General features: G+C 38.1%; 1 protein-coding gene across 2 annotated transcripts in view; it reads left to right on the top strand.

Annotated features, from left to right (window-relative positions):
* The first annotated feature begins 54 nt into the window (after positions 1 to 54).
* Positions 55 to 14935, top strand: part of C1GALT1 (core 1 synthase, glycoprotein-N-acetylgalactosamine 3-beta-galactosyltransferase 1) — a 65070-nt gene continuing 50189 nt past the window's right edge. Inside the window, exon 1 of one of the 2 annotated variants that reach the window (XM_024250075.3) lies at positions 55 to 332. In XM_024250075.3, coding sequence (XP_024105843.1) covers positions 326 to 332 — 7 coding nt within the window. In that variant the 5' untranslated portion in view covers positions 55 to 325. Of the gene's footprint in view, positions 333 to 357; positions 557 to 14935 lie in introns of those variants that run through there. The other variant, XM_063726073.1, reaches the window with a different exon arrangement.

Genomic DNA, 14935 nt, shown 5'->3' with positions numbered 1-14935 from the left:
CCCTCCCGCTTCGCCCTTCCCTGGGGCTGGTGCGGCGGCGGAGACGTCAGCGCCAGGAGACTCCGGGTGGCGGCTGCGCCGTAGGCGGGCCACGGCCTGGACGCGCTGCGGGGAGGGGCGGAGCGAGCGGGCGGGAGCGCGCGCTGGGCCCGCCTTGGCCGCCGCCGCTGCTTCTGCCGCTGCCGGGGAATAATCTGGGCGGCAGCGGGCGGCCTCGGCTAGCGGCCACGAGCCACTTCTGCGGCTGCCCAGAGAAGCGAAGGTCGCCGGTCCCAAGTCGTCCCCCTCTCCGCCCCCCAGGAGGGGCGAGAGGGAGCCGCAGCTGATGTCAGGTATGGCCGGCGGAGGCGCCCTCAGGCTGCGGGTCCAAGGTCTCGTCTCCCCTCGCCCTCCCCCCTCTCCGGGTTGGTGGGGAAGCGTGGAGGATGGAACCAAACCTCGGGCGCGGCGGAACAGGTGTCTTGGGGTCAGAGCCGGGCTGGGGTCGTCCGGGCTCCTGAGGAAGGCGCGAGGACTTCCTGCTCCTGGAGCCTTAGCGATCTACCACAGCGTCCGGGTGCGTACCCGGCCTCAATTTTGTGGACATGTACCCTCCTCTTCGTCGTGGGTCCTTCCCTTGTGCCCGCTCGCGCCCCTCTTCTGCTGGCCCGCTGCCTGGCGGCGCGGCGGGGCGTGGAGTGCGCCCGGGCCGGACCACTTAGCGGTCCTGCGCCGCCGGGCCCTCCCAGTCCCTCCTCCCGGGCCCTTCCCCGCCCCGCCGCGGACCTGTGGGTCGCGCCGGACTCGGCGCCCAGGTGTGGGGCACCTTCGCCGGGGAGCCATTCGGCTGCCGCGCCGCCTGAGCGCCCAGCGAGCGGGCTCCTTCCAGAAGTGCCTGGAGCTTTCTTGGGTCTAGCTTGGATCATCAGGTTTGTCTGTAGCTAATTTATTTCTTTAAGTTTCCCTGCCGCAGAGTGAACCAGATACGTGTGTGTTGGGGCATTCGCTGCGTGGAGGAGGAAGAAAGGCATTAAAATTTTTTTTTTTGCTTCTGCACCCCATTTTCCCCCAACAAATTGTGATGGGATTAGTAAGTGTTGACAGGTTGTCCATTTGCTTTGAATTTGGGTAAGTTGTACACTCTTAAAAGATGACCATAATTTAGAGCTGTGGATTTATTCTTTCCTAGCCCTTACCGTCTCCCCACCCCCCACCACCCCGCATTTAAAGCAAACAACAATATCAGCAACAAAAAACCCACACATCCTGGAAAAATTCTCGAGATTTCTAACCTGGTTCTTTATATCCATTGTACATATTACGGTATTTCCTTTTAACGCTTTTTAAGATAGAAAACTATTGTGCTAAGCATGGATTGATTTCATTATGAATTTAAGTTATAAATTTAGAACCATAATGAATCAATGAATAATTAGGCCAGTGTGTAAGAGAGAGAAATATGTTAACTTACTAAAAGCTGGGCATAGAACATAGCTCTGCCAGGAAAAAGTGTGCATAATTTCAAGTTGCTTGATTCTGGTGTGAGTTTGGAAAGTGGGAATCCGAGTTTTTATAAGGTATTTAGATGACAGCTTTTTCACCCTCTTAGGTAAATGGCAATTGAGCTTAATGCACATGATACTGTATGTTCTAAGTATTGTATATAGTAAACTATACTTTATGCCAGTCTTTATATATAGATGTACAGTTTAAGTGAATATAAAGTTTCAAGTTAGCAAACAGTTAACTCTTCACCTTATGTTAAGTAAAACAATGACTTAGTAAGGAAAGTATGACTCATTTAAAATTCTTCATAAAGAGAATAATTTGTCAGTATTAGTGGAGAACTATTAAATGCCTCTCTTAAATTTGCCTGGAATGTGTATTTTTTTGTGTCTTCCTACTTAGGATTAAGCATTTTAGAAATATTTTGTGTTTCCTATTTGAAGTTTTTCATAATTATGCTTTTTAAGACTAGACTACGTTGAGTAAATTCAGTATCCAGTTATTCTTAAAATTGCATCACAAATTTATTTCAGGGTACATATAATGAGTTCTTCTTTACCTAATAGAAATATGAAAAAGTATGTCACTAGGCATATGCTACCATTTGTATATTGATTTGTGCTAAAATTAAAATTGCATTATGCAGTTTAACTTTATAAGCCATGGTAATTTAGAGTCTTTGTGTGGTAAAATCATTGATTGGAATTTTTGTGACAGTGCAGTTATAAATAAACCTTAAGTAGAAAATGGAAAGCTTGATGCTGAAATTAAATTCAGATAGGCTTAAAAGTTTAAGCTTCCCAATACAACCATCTTTTCTTTTAGAAGATTTCTTAAGATTTGATTAAAGAGGCTGATGTACAAACTATAGCAAGGCTGAAAGGTATGACAAAAATCTTTTTACTTCAAATTCAGTGGGATTAAGTCATTCTTTTAAAAGAAGAAAGCGGGGGTGGGAAGGAGACTTGTTCCATAAAATGAGAAGTTAGCCTTTTATCTTAAAATCTGGTTAGAAAGGAACTCCAATGTGTGCTTAAATTATTTTGCAGCTAATTCAAATGTCCAAGGGGAATATATATGCCAAAATCTGTAATGTGTGAGAATAGGAAGTGTCCCTTGGAGAGAAAAAATATATATAAAGAAACTGGTGTTTGTGATTTAGGGAAGCACATAAGAAGGTGGGGGAAACTGAAAGGAAAGTCTAAATAAATTATCTAGCACCTGTAGTATGTGCTGCCTTGTACATTGAAGGTGCATGTTGGGGGCAACGAGAGGCAATATTAGGGAGATTCTGGGATGGGAAACCTGTATATTAAAGCACACTTAAACGGGTAGATGTTGGATAATAGGTAGAATTTGAAATTAAATACAGCTTGGCACAGTTATTTGCATTCTTGGTCATTGTATTTTCTAGGGCTGCGGTAACAAAATACGACAAACTGGGTGATTTAAAACAACAGATTTATTGTCTCAGTTCTGGAGGCAAGATGTCTGAAATCAAGATGTAGGTACGGCCATGCTCTCTCAAGGTTCAAGGGGAGAATCTGTTCCATGCCTCTTAGCTTGTTGTGTTACTGCCAATCCTTGGCGTTTTTTGGCTTGCAGCTATGTCACTCCAGTCTCTGACTCTGTTATCACGACATAATCCCTGTGTGGCTCTGTCTTCATATGGTGTGCTCCACTTCTTACAAGGATACTAGTCGTATTGGATTAAGATCCACCCTAATCACCTCATCTTAGCTTGATTACATCTGCAAAGACCCTATTTTGAAATAAGGTCACATGCAGAGGTACTGGAATTAGGACTTCAACCTTTTTTTGGGGGGGACACAGTTTAACCTGTAACAGTTACATGGTTTATCTTTTACAGCGTTCAGTAAATGTTTAGCATTGTAGACTGAATCAGAGGCTATAGTGGAAACAGGATGGGACACCTACATTTATTTACATATATCAGTGATGTCTTAATCTGTTTTCTGTTGCCTCTAGCAGAATATCTGAAACTGGGTAATCTATAAAAAAAAGAAATTTATTCCTTACAGTTAGGAAGGCTGAAAAGTCCTGGTTCAGGGGGCCACATCTGGTGAGGGCCTTGCTGGTAGGGACTCTGCAGAGTCCTGAGGTAGCACAGGGCACCAGATGGTGAGGGGGCCGAGCATGTTAGCCCAGAACTCTTTCTTGTAAAGCTACCAGTTCCTTTCCCATGATAACCCATTCATGAGGGTGGAACCCTTAGGACCCAGTCACCATTTAAAGACTCTAGCTCTCAATACTGCCACAGTGGCAATTAAGGTTCAACATGAGTTTTGGAGGAAGCAAACATTCAGACCACAGCAAGTGCTTACTATGTGCCAGGTCCTAGAGATAAAACAGTGGATAGGCAAAAATCTCTGTCCTCGTGGAGCTAACATTCTGAAACACGGGTTCTAAAAATGTGGTCCCTGGATCTGCAGCAGCATCATCATCTGGGAAGTTGTTAGAAATTGAAATTTTCAGGCTCCATCCCAGAACTCTTTATTTAACTAGCCTTCCAGATGATTCTGATGGAGACTCAGGTTTCAAAACCACTGATCAAGATGGAAAAGAGACAGTAAACAAGATGGATAAGTAAAATAATATTAGATATTAATAGGTGCTGTAGGTAAGCATAGGGTGGCCAGTGAAGACTCCTGAAAAGTAAAGACCGGAAGGAGTTGGAGAGTGAGCCATATGAGCATCTGGGTGCATGTTCTTAGCAGAAAACCGTAAGTGCAAAGACCCTGGCACGTTTGAGGAATGGCAAGCAGTTAGTGTTAGGTTCAATCTATGAAATTGCTGCTGTTTGTTCATTTTTGACCTACAAAAACACCAAATACTGGGGAGAAGAGATCAGAAAGAAAGGGGTGGAGCAGGATGCAGGTTGTGGGAAGATGGTTGTAAGGTTTTGGCTCTCTGAGATTAGGAACACGGGAGGGTTTTGAGCAAATGAGTGATGTGATCTGATTTCAGTTTTAAAAGGATCATTGTGGCTACTGGTAAAAATTGGCCAAAGAAGGAAAGGCTAAAGGAAGGGAAAAGTTGGTTAGAATGTTGTTGCAGTAGTTAAAAGACAGAGAGGTTGTTCAAACCAGGGTGATAGCAGTGGAGAAGTCAGAAGAGGTACAAGACTAAAAATGCACAGTAAATGTTTTGAAAAGTAAGTTTTTTTCATCCCTCTCCGGTTACCCCAGTTACCCAGTTGTCCTCAAAGGCAATTAGTGTTAAAAGTAGTCTTATCTCTATTCTTCCTGAGATTTTTTTTTTTTTTTTTTTTTTTTGAGACAGAGTCTCACTGTGTCGCCCAGGCTGGAGTGCAGTGGCGCGATCTCAGCTCACTGCAAGCTCTGCCTCTTGGGTTCACGCCATTCTCCTGCCTCAGCCTCCCCAGTAGCTGGTACTACAGGCACCTGCCACCATGCCCGGCTAATTTCTTTTTTTTTTTTGTATTTTTAGTAGAGACAGGGGAGATCTTTTATGTAAATATGAGAAACAGTTTTAACAAATTAGTGGAGAGGTTGTTACCTGGAAACATTTAGCAATGTCTAGAGACATTTTTGTTTGTCACAACTAGGGGGAATACTACTGGCATCGAGTAAAGGCCAGGGATGCTGCTAAACATCCTGCAGAGGGCAGGACAGCTTCCACAACAGAGAGTTATCCAGCTCTTGATGTCAGTAGCGCCAAGGTTAAGAAACCTTAGTTTAATGGGATTTACAGAGGTTGGTGGGAAGCAAGTGTTGTAGTCAGAGAAGACGGTAGGAAGAGGAGCTGACCATATTGGGGACCTTTCAGGAACTGTAGATAGTTCAGGATTGCTGAAGCAGACATAAATTATAAGGCACAGAATAGCAAAAGATGAGGCTGGAAACCTGGACAAGCTCTAGATCATAGCCTTTATATATATATCGTGTTAATAAAAAATGTTTAGTTTTTGTCTTGTAGGCAGTGGAGTTCCGTGAAAGGATTCATGGGGTGACATGGTCAGCTTTTCATTTTAGAGAGCTCATTCTGGTGACAGAGGGGGTATGAGTTAAAGAGGGATAGCACTTGAGTCAGAGAGGTTAGGTATTGTAATAGCCTGGGGGAGAGAGGAGAGTCTGAAATAGGATAAATACTAGAAATGGAGAGGAGACAATGGATTAGAATAATATTTAGGAAGTAATGTTGGCAAGACTTGGTAATTGGATTTGGGGTGAAGATAAGGGAAGCCTTAAGAATATCTCTGTACTTTGTAGTTTAGATAATCCTATGGCTCTGAGTGAAATAGGAACCCATTGGTGAATAATTTAGGTAATTACCAGTAATTAAGGTAAAATGAGCAGAGGAAAGTAATGAGTCACTTTGGAGGTGTTGAATTAGAGATGCCTATGGTCCAGGTGGAAGTATTTAGCAGGTATTTGTGTATGTGAATTTGAAACTTGGAGAAGTCTGAAAGGATCAAGAGATCATTTTAACAAGTGTGGAGAAATTAGTGAACTTTAATTTTTATCATATTTCACTCTGTAGATAAAAATTGCCTCCCTTTATTTAATTTTTATCAGAAAAGTAATGTGTATACCTGATGCAAAATTAAAACATCAAAAGGTTATAAAATAAAAAAAATTTGTCCTTCCTTGCTCATGCCACCCAGTGCTAGTTCCCAGAGATAGCTCTTGTTAAATATCATATGTATATATATCTTAACAGATTTTAAAATATATACAGAAACATTTAAAAAGCCAAGTGAAATCATACTAGAAAATATTTCAGTACATTGTCTTAAAAAATAAAGCTTTTATCTTATACAGTTGTTAAAATGAATGACGTTGTGTTATGGATAAAATAAATGAAGGGGTAAAGTGCAAACTAACTGATAAGCATGATCTCTGATGTAAATTAAAAGCTGAACATACATACGTGATGATATAGGCATTACGGAATGCCTATATCAATGATACGAAAGCAGTTAATTTTGGGGTGAGATAGTGGTAGAGATAGTAAAGAAAATTTACTCTTTTCTGTCTATGATTTTCTTTCATTTGTTTAGGTTTGTTCCTTTTGTTTTCTTTACATTTTCTGATGTTTAAAAAAATACCCAGTATACCTTATTAACAATAAAAAGTAACCTTTGTCAAAAGCACAAAGATTTTCCTTATCAGCACATGTAGATCATTGTTTTTAACAGCTACTACTATTCTATGCTATGGCTCTATCTTTTTTTTTAAAACTAGTTCCTCATCAACAGACAGACATCTTATGGTTATGGCTGTCTTGAGCATCTTGGCTGACTTCTATGATTGTATCTGTAAAATAAGTTTCTGATTATGAAGTGATATATCAAGGCATAATTAGTTAAAAATTTAAAAAGATGTTGTGAAATGCCCTTCCAAAAGACAGTAAAAGTGTGTATTATGAGAAGAATACAGAACTACCAGTTTTCTTATATCTGTGTCAATAACAGCTGTTAATAAACTTTAAAAGTTTTGCCAATATGTTAGGTTAAAAATAGTATCTCTTCATTTGATTTACCTTTGTGAGTGAAATTTGAACATCGTTGACCATTTTTTACTGTGAATCTTTTATTTTCTTTGTCTGTTTTTATATTTGGTTAACTATTTATCTTTTTATTATTTATGATACTTTTTGGTTCTTTTTGCTGTACATTAAAAAAATATATTTCATAAAGAAATATGCCCTTTAACCAGCGACTTCACTGCCAGAAATTTATCCAATGAATAAACTCATAGTTTTTTAATAGTCACAGCTTTTGAGTGTGGGAGAGATCTCAATTCGTAATATAAAAATGCAAAAATATATTTTCTTCCAGTTTTGTTTTAATTCCATTTTCTAAAATACTGAAATCTTAGAAACATTTGAAATTGTTACCAGAAAGTAAGGATCCAGCTGGTTTTGTTTTTTTGCCCAAAAGATTAATTAATTCAATACCATTTCTTCAATAAGCCACCTTTTTCTTGATTTGAAATGCTGTTTATTATGTATTAAATTTCCACATGAATTTTTGTTTTTCATAGACTATTTCAACCTGATAAAGTCCCTTTATAAGATTCATCTGATAAAGACCACCAGGGACACATCTGTAGGCGGACAAAGGTTAATTAGCTTGCTGCAGTGAGGGAGACTTGCACAGAAGAGGAAATGTCAGCATTTCTAAAGAAGGAACCAGGGTTATTATAGGATTTTGGAGAAGGGTGGAGTTTGGACAAAGTTTAAATGCAACAATATTTGATAAACTTAAAGCCCAGCAAGACTGTGTGTCAAGGGTTAATAAACATCAGGCCTGGGCTGAGAAGCTGACTCAGGATTCTGATTCCCTGGAGACTACAAAATCGAGATGCATGTGGAATGTTGTGTCTGGAAACCCCTTATCTGAAGCTCTGAGTTGCAAAGTGAGGCTGCTTCTGTTTCATAATGATATACCATCAGTGCAAGAGTGGAATGTTCCATTCTCACTTTATAAAATTTCAAACAACATAGTTTCTGACAGTCTGACGTAGAGAACAGTTTCTCAGCGCATTGTCTTTAGTATTAACAAATGCATTTTTTTAAACAGACTCAGAGTCTGTTCAGCATAAATACCAAATTGTTTTCATTACCTTTTTTTAAGGTAATATATTTTTATATGTAGTAAACTTTGTCTCTTCCCCTCCCCCAGTTCCCCTTTCAAAAGATTTCCAGTGATACCTATTTTTCCAGATAACATTTAGAATAATTTTTGCCACATTAATTTTTTAAAATCTTTTTTATAACTTAAAATTGATCAGATCAGATTAGTACACCCCTTCCGACAATGCCCCTTTCCAGAATTTCCCAGTTACATCCACATGTTTATTGGTCCAAAGTTTTAGAATACTTTTTGCCAAGTTATATAATTTTTTAAAATCTTCCTGTGTTTTAGCTGGGATTACTTTACATACGGGTTAATTCTGAGGAAATCAACATCATTATCATTGATACCTTTTTTTTTCAAACTTCTTAAAATTATGGTAAAACACATATAAAGTTTACCATCATAATTTTTAAGTTTACAGATCAGTGGTATTAACTACATTTATATTGTTGTGCAACCATCACCGCTGTTTATCTCCAGAACTCTTTATTTTGTAAAACTGAAGCTGTATATCCATTTAAACAATAGCTCTCCATTCTCACCTTTCCACAGGCCCTGGAAACCAAAATCCTACTCTATCTCTGATTTTTCACTACTTTAAAGTACTTCATGTAAGTGGAATTGTGCATTATTTGTCCTTTTGTGATTGGCTTATTTCATTTAGCAAAATGTCCTCAAGACTCATTCATTTTGTAGCATGTATCAGAATTTCCTTACTTTTCAAGGCTGAATACTATTCCATTGTATGTAAATACCACATTTTGCTTGTTCATTCATCCTCAGTGAACACTTAGTTTGCTTCACATTTTAGCTCTTGTGAATACTGCCGCAATGAACATGAGTGTACAAATACTTTCTTGAAACTCTGCTCTCAAGGGGTATATATCCAGAAGTGGAATTGCTGGATCATATGGTAATTCTGTTTTTTTGTTTTTTGAGGAATTTTCATACTGTTTTCCATAGCAGAAATAACATTTTACTTTCATACCAACAGTATATAAGGGTTCCAGTTTCTCCACATTCTCTTGAACACTTAAACTATTTTCTGAATTTTGATGGTAACCATTCTTATGGGTATAAGGTAGCATCTCATTGTAGTCTTGATTTGTTTTGCTAATGATTAGAGATGTTGAGTATCTTTTCATCTGTTTATTGGCCATTTGTGTATCTTTGGAAAAATGTGTATTTGAGTCTTTTGCACATTGTTGAATCAGGTTGATTTTTTTTTTTTGGTTGAGTTTTAGGAATTTTCTATATATTTTGGATACTAATCTCTTATCAGATAATATGATTTGCCTATATTTTCACCCATTCTGTGGCTTGCCTTTTACTGTTGGTAGGGTCTTCTGATGCACAAATTTAAAAATTTTTCGTCAAATCTAATTTGCCAATATTTTCTTTCAATGACTCTGCCTTTGTTGTCACATCCAAGAAATCATTGCCAAATATAATGTCATGAAGCTCTTTTGTTCAGTGTTCTAAGAATTTTATAGTTTTAGGTCTTATATTTAGGTCTTTGATCCATTTTGAGTTATTTTTTCCTCTTTTTTTTATTTCAATAGGCTTTTGGGGAACAGGTGGTGTTGGGTTACATGGATATGTTTTTTGGTAATGATTTTTGAGATTTGGGTGCACCCCTCACCCAAGCAGTGTACACGGTACCCAATGTGGAGTCATTTATCCCTCACCCGCTCCCACCCTTTACTTCAAGTTCCCAAAGTCCATTGTATCATTCTATGCCTTTGCATCCCCATAGCTTAGTTCCCATTTATGAGTGACAACATACAATGTTTGGTTTTCCATTCCTGAGTTACTTTACTTAGAATAATGGTCTCCAGTTCCATCCAGGTTGCTGTGAATGCTATTATTTCATTATTTTTTATGGCTGAGTAGTATTCCATGGTGTGTATGTGTATATATTATACATACCACATTTTCTTTATCCACTTGTTGACTGATGGGCATTTGGGCTGATTCCATATTTTTGCAGTTACAAATTGTGTTGCTATAAATGTGTGTTCAAGTGTCTTTTTCGTATAATGACTTTTTTTTTTCTGGGTAGATACCCAGTAGTGGGATTGCTGGGTCAAATGTTAGATCTACTTTTGGTTCCTTAAGGAATCTCCACACCATTTTCCATAGTGGTTATACTAGTTTACATTCCCAGCAGCAGTGTAAAAGTTTTCCCTTTTTACCACATTGACGCCAACATCTATTATTTTTTGATTTTTTGATTATGGCCATTCTTGCAGGAGGAAGGAGGTATTATTGCATTGTGGTTTTGATTTGCATTTCCCTGATAATTAGTTATGTTGAACATGTTTTCATATGTTTGTTAGACATTTGTATATCTTCTTTTGGGAATTGTCTATTCGTGTCCTTAGCTCACTTTTTGATAGGATTGTTTATTTTTTTTCTTGCTGATTTGTTTGGTTTTTTTGTAGATTCTGGATATTAGACCTTTGTCAGATGCATAGTTTACCAAGATTTTCTCCATTCAGTGGGTTGTCTGTTTACTGATTATTTCCTTTGCTGTGCAGAAGCTTTTTAGTTTAATTAAGTCCCATCTATTTGTCTTTGTTTTTGTTGAATTTATTTTTGGGTTCGTGGTCAGGAAGTCTTTGCCTAAGCCAATATCTAGAAGGGTTTTTCTGATGATATCTTCTAGGACTTTTATGGTTTCAGGTCTTAAAAGATGTAAGTCTTTGATCTAATCTTGAGTTCATTTTTGTATAAGGTGAGAGATGAGGATCCAGTTTCATTCTTCTACGTGTGGCTTGCCAGTTACCCCAGTACCATTTGTTGAATAGGGTGTCGTTTCCCCACTTTATGTTTTTGTTTGCTTTGTCAAAGATCAGTCGGCTGTAAGTATTTGGCTTTATTTCTGGGTTCTGTATTCTGTTCCATTGGTCTGTGTGCCTATTTTTATACCAGTACCATGCTGTTTCGGTAACTATAGCCTTTTAGTTTAGTTTGAAGTTGGGTAATGTGATACATCCAGATTTGTGGGTTTTGGGGGGTTGTTTTTGTTTTTGCTGAGTCTTGATTTGGCTATGTGTGTTCTTTTTTGGTTTCATATGAATTTTATGATTGTTCTCCCTAGCTCTGCAAAGAATGATGGTGATAGTTTATAGGAATTGCGTTGAATCTGTAGATTGCTTTTGGCAGTATGATCATTTTCACAATATTGATTCTACCCATCCATGAGCATGGAATGTGTTTCCATTTGTTTGTGTCATTTTTGATTCTTTCAGCAGTGTTTTGTAGTTTTTCTTGTAGATGTCTTTCACTTCCTTAGGTATATTCCTAAGTATTTTATTTTTTTTGCAGACATAGTAAAAGGGGTTGAGTTCTTGATTTGATTTTCAGCTTGATCACTGTTAGTGTATAGCAATGCCACCGATTTGTGTACATTAATTTTGTATCCTGAAACTTTACTGAATTCATTTGCCAGTTCTAGGAGTTTTTTGGATGAATCTTTAGGGTTTTCTTGGTATACGATCACATCATCAACGAACAGCAACAGTTCGACTTCCTCTTTACTGATTTGATGCCCTTTATTTCCTTGTCTTGTCTGATCCCTCTGGCTAGGACTTCCAGTACTATGTTGAATAGAAGTAGTGAGACTGGGCATCCCTGTCTTGTTGCAGTTCTCAGGGGAAATGCTTTCAACCTTTCCCCATTCAGTATAGTGTTAGCTGTGGGTTTCTCATAGATGGCTTTTATTACCTTAAGGCATCTCCTTTCTATGCCAGTTTTGCTGAGTGTTTTAATTATAAAGGGACACTGGATTTTGTCAAATGCCTTTTCTGTGTCTATTGAGATGATTATGTGATTTTTGTTTTTAATTGTTTATGTGGTACATCACATTTATTGACTTGTGTATGTTAAACCATCCCTGCACGCCTAGCATGAAACCCACTTGATAATGATGTGTTATCTTTTTGATATGCTGTTGGATTCGGTTAGCTAGTATTTTGTTGAGGATTTTTGCATCTATGTTCATCAGGGATATTGGCCTGTAGTTTTCTTTTTTGTTGTTACATTATTTACTGGTTTTAGTATTAGGGTGATACTGGCTTCATAGAATGAATTAGGGAGGGTTTCCTCTTTCTCTGTATTGTGGGATAGTGTCAATAGGATTGGTATCAGTTCTTCTTTGAATATTGGATGGAATTTAGCTGTGAATCCATCTGATTCTGGACTTTTTGTTTGTTGGCAGTTTTAATTACCATTTCAGTCTTGCTGCTTGCTGTTGGTCTGTTCAGAGTTTCTATTCCTGGTTTAATCTAGGAGGGTTGTATGTTTTCAGGAATTTACCCATCTCCTCTAGATTTTCTAGTTTGTGTGCATAAAGAGGTTCATAGTAGCCTTGAATGATCTTTTGTATTTCTGTGGTATCAGTCTAATATCTCCATTTCATTTCTCATTGAGCTTATTTGGATCTTCTTTGCTTGGTTAATCTAACTAATGGTCTATCAATTTTGTTTATCTTTTCAAAGAACCAGCTTTCTGTTTCATTTATCTTTTGTGTTTTTTGTTTGTTTCTTTCTTTGTCTCAATTTCCTTTAGTTCTATTCTGATCTTTGTTGTTTCTTCTTCTGGGTTTGGGTTTGGTTTGTTCTTGTTTCTGTAATTCCTTAAGGTGTAACCTTAGATTGTCTGTTTATGCTCTTTCAGACTTTTTGATATGGGCATTCATTGCTGTGAGTTTTCCTTTTAGCACCACTTTTGCTTTATCCCAGAGGTTTTGATAGGTTGCATCACTTTTATCATTCAGTTCAAAGGATTTTTAAATTTCCACCTTGATTTCATTGTTGACTGAATGATCGTTTAGGAGTAGGTTATTTAATTTCCATGTATTTACATGGTTTTGAGGGTTCCTTTTGGAGTTGATTTCCAATTTTATTCCACTATAGTGTGAGAGAGTACTTGCTATAATTTTGATTTTCTTAAATTTGTTGAGACTTGTTTTGTGTCCTATCGTGGTCTCTCTTGGAGAAGGATCCGTGTGCTGATGAATAGAATGTATATTCTGTAGTTGTTGGTAAAATGTTCTGTAAATATCTGTTAAGTCAATTTGTTCTGGGGTATAGTTTAAGTGCATTGTATCTCTATTGATTTTCTGTCTTGATGACTTGTCTAGTGCCGTCAGTGGAGTATTAAAGTCCCCCACTATTATTGTGTTGCAGTTTATCTCATTTCTAAAGTCTAGCAGTAATTGTTTTATAAATTAGGGATCTCCAATGTTAGGTGCATATATATTTAGGATTGTGATATTTTCCTGTTGGACAAGGCCTTTTGTCATGATATAATGTCTCTCTTTGTCTTTTTTTAACTGTTGTTGCTTTCAAGTCTGTTTTGTCTGATACAAAAATAGCTACTCCTGCTTGCTTTCTGTGTCCATTGGCATGGAATAGCTTTTGTTGTTGTTGTTGTTTTTAATGTAATTTAATTTTATTTTTTATTATACTTTAAAGTTCTAGGGTACATGTGCACAACATGCACGTTTGTTACATATGTATACATGTGTCATGTTGGTGTGTTGCACTTGTTAACTCATCGTTTGCATTAGGTATATCTCCTAATGCTATCCCTCCCCCCTCCCCCAACCCTACGACAGGCCTCAGTGTGTGATGTTCCCCACCCTGTGTCCAAGTGTTCTCATTGTTCAATTCCCACCTATGAGTGAGAACATGCAGTGTTTGGTTTTCTGTCCTTGCAATGGTTTGCTCAGAATGATGGTTTCCAGCTTCATCCATGTCCCTACAGAGGACATGAACTCATCCTGTTTTATAGCTGCATAGTATTCCATGGTGTATATGTACCACATTTTCTTACTCCAGCCTATCATTGGTGGACATTTGGGTTGGTTCCAAGTCTTTGCTAATGTGAATAGTGCCGCAATAAACATACATGTGCATGTGTCTTTATAGCAGCATGATTTATAATCCTTTGTGTATATGCCCAGTAATGGGATGGCTAGGTCAAATGGTATTTCTAGTTCTAGATCCTTAAGGAATCGCCACACTGTCTTCCACAATGGTTGAACTAGTTTACAGTCCCATCGACAGTGTAAAAGCATTCCTGTTTCTCCACATCCTCTGCAGCACCTGTTGTTTCTTGACTTTTTAATGATCGCCATTCTAACTGGTGTGAAATGGTATCTTACTGTGGTTTTGATTTGCATTTCTCTGATGGCCAGTGATGATGAGCATTTTTTCATGTGTCTGTTGGCTGCATAAATGTCTTCTTTTGAGAAGTGTCTGTTCATATCCTTTGCCCACTTTTTGATGGGGTTGTTTGATTTTTTCTTGTTAATTTGGATATTAGCCCTTTGTCAGATGGGTAGATTGTAAAAATTTTCTCCCATTGTGTAGGTTGCCCGTTCACTCTGATGGTAGTTTCTTTTGCTGTGCAGAAGCTTTTTAGTTTAATTAGATCCAATTTGTCTATATTGGCTTTTGTGCCATTGCTTTTGGTGTTTTAGTCATGAAGTCCTTGCCCATGCCTGTGGCCTGAATGGTATTGCCTAGGTTTTCTATTAGGGTTTTTATGGTTTTAGGTCTAAAATTTAAGTCTTTAATCCATCTTGAATTAATTTTTGTATAAGGTCTAAGGAAGGGATCCAGTTTCAGCTTTCTACATATGGCTAGCCAGTTTTCCCAGCACCATTTATTAAATAGGGAATCCATTCCCCATTTCTTGTTTTTGTCAGGTTTTTCAAAGATCAGATGGTTGTACATGTGTGGTTTTATTACCGAGGGCTCTATTCTGTTCCATTGGTCTATGTCTCTGTTTTGGTACCAGTACCATGCTGTTTTG

Source organism: Pongo abelii, chromosome 6 (genome assembly GCF_028885655.2).
Source record: "Pongo abelii isolate AG06213 chromosome 6, NHGRI_mPonAbe1-v2.0_pri, whole genome shotgun sequence".
Taxonomy (NCBI): domain Eukaryota; kingdom Metazoa; phylum Chordata; class Mammalia; order Primates; family Hominidae; genus Pongo; species Pongo abelii.
The sequence above is the reverse complement of the archived record's forward strand: the minus strand, read 5'-3'. Positions and strand labels throughout refer to the sequence as shown.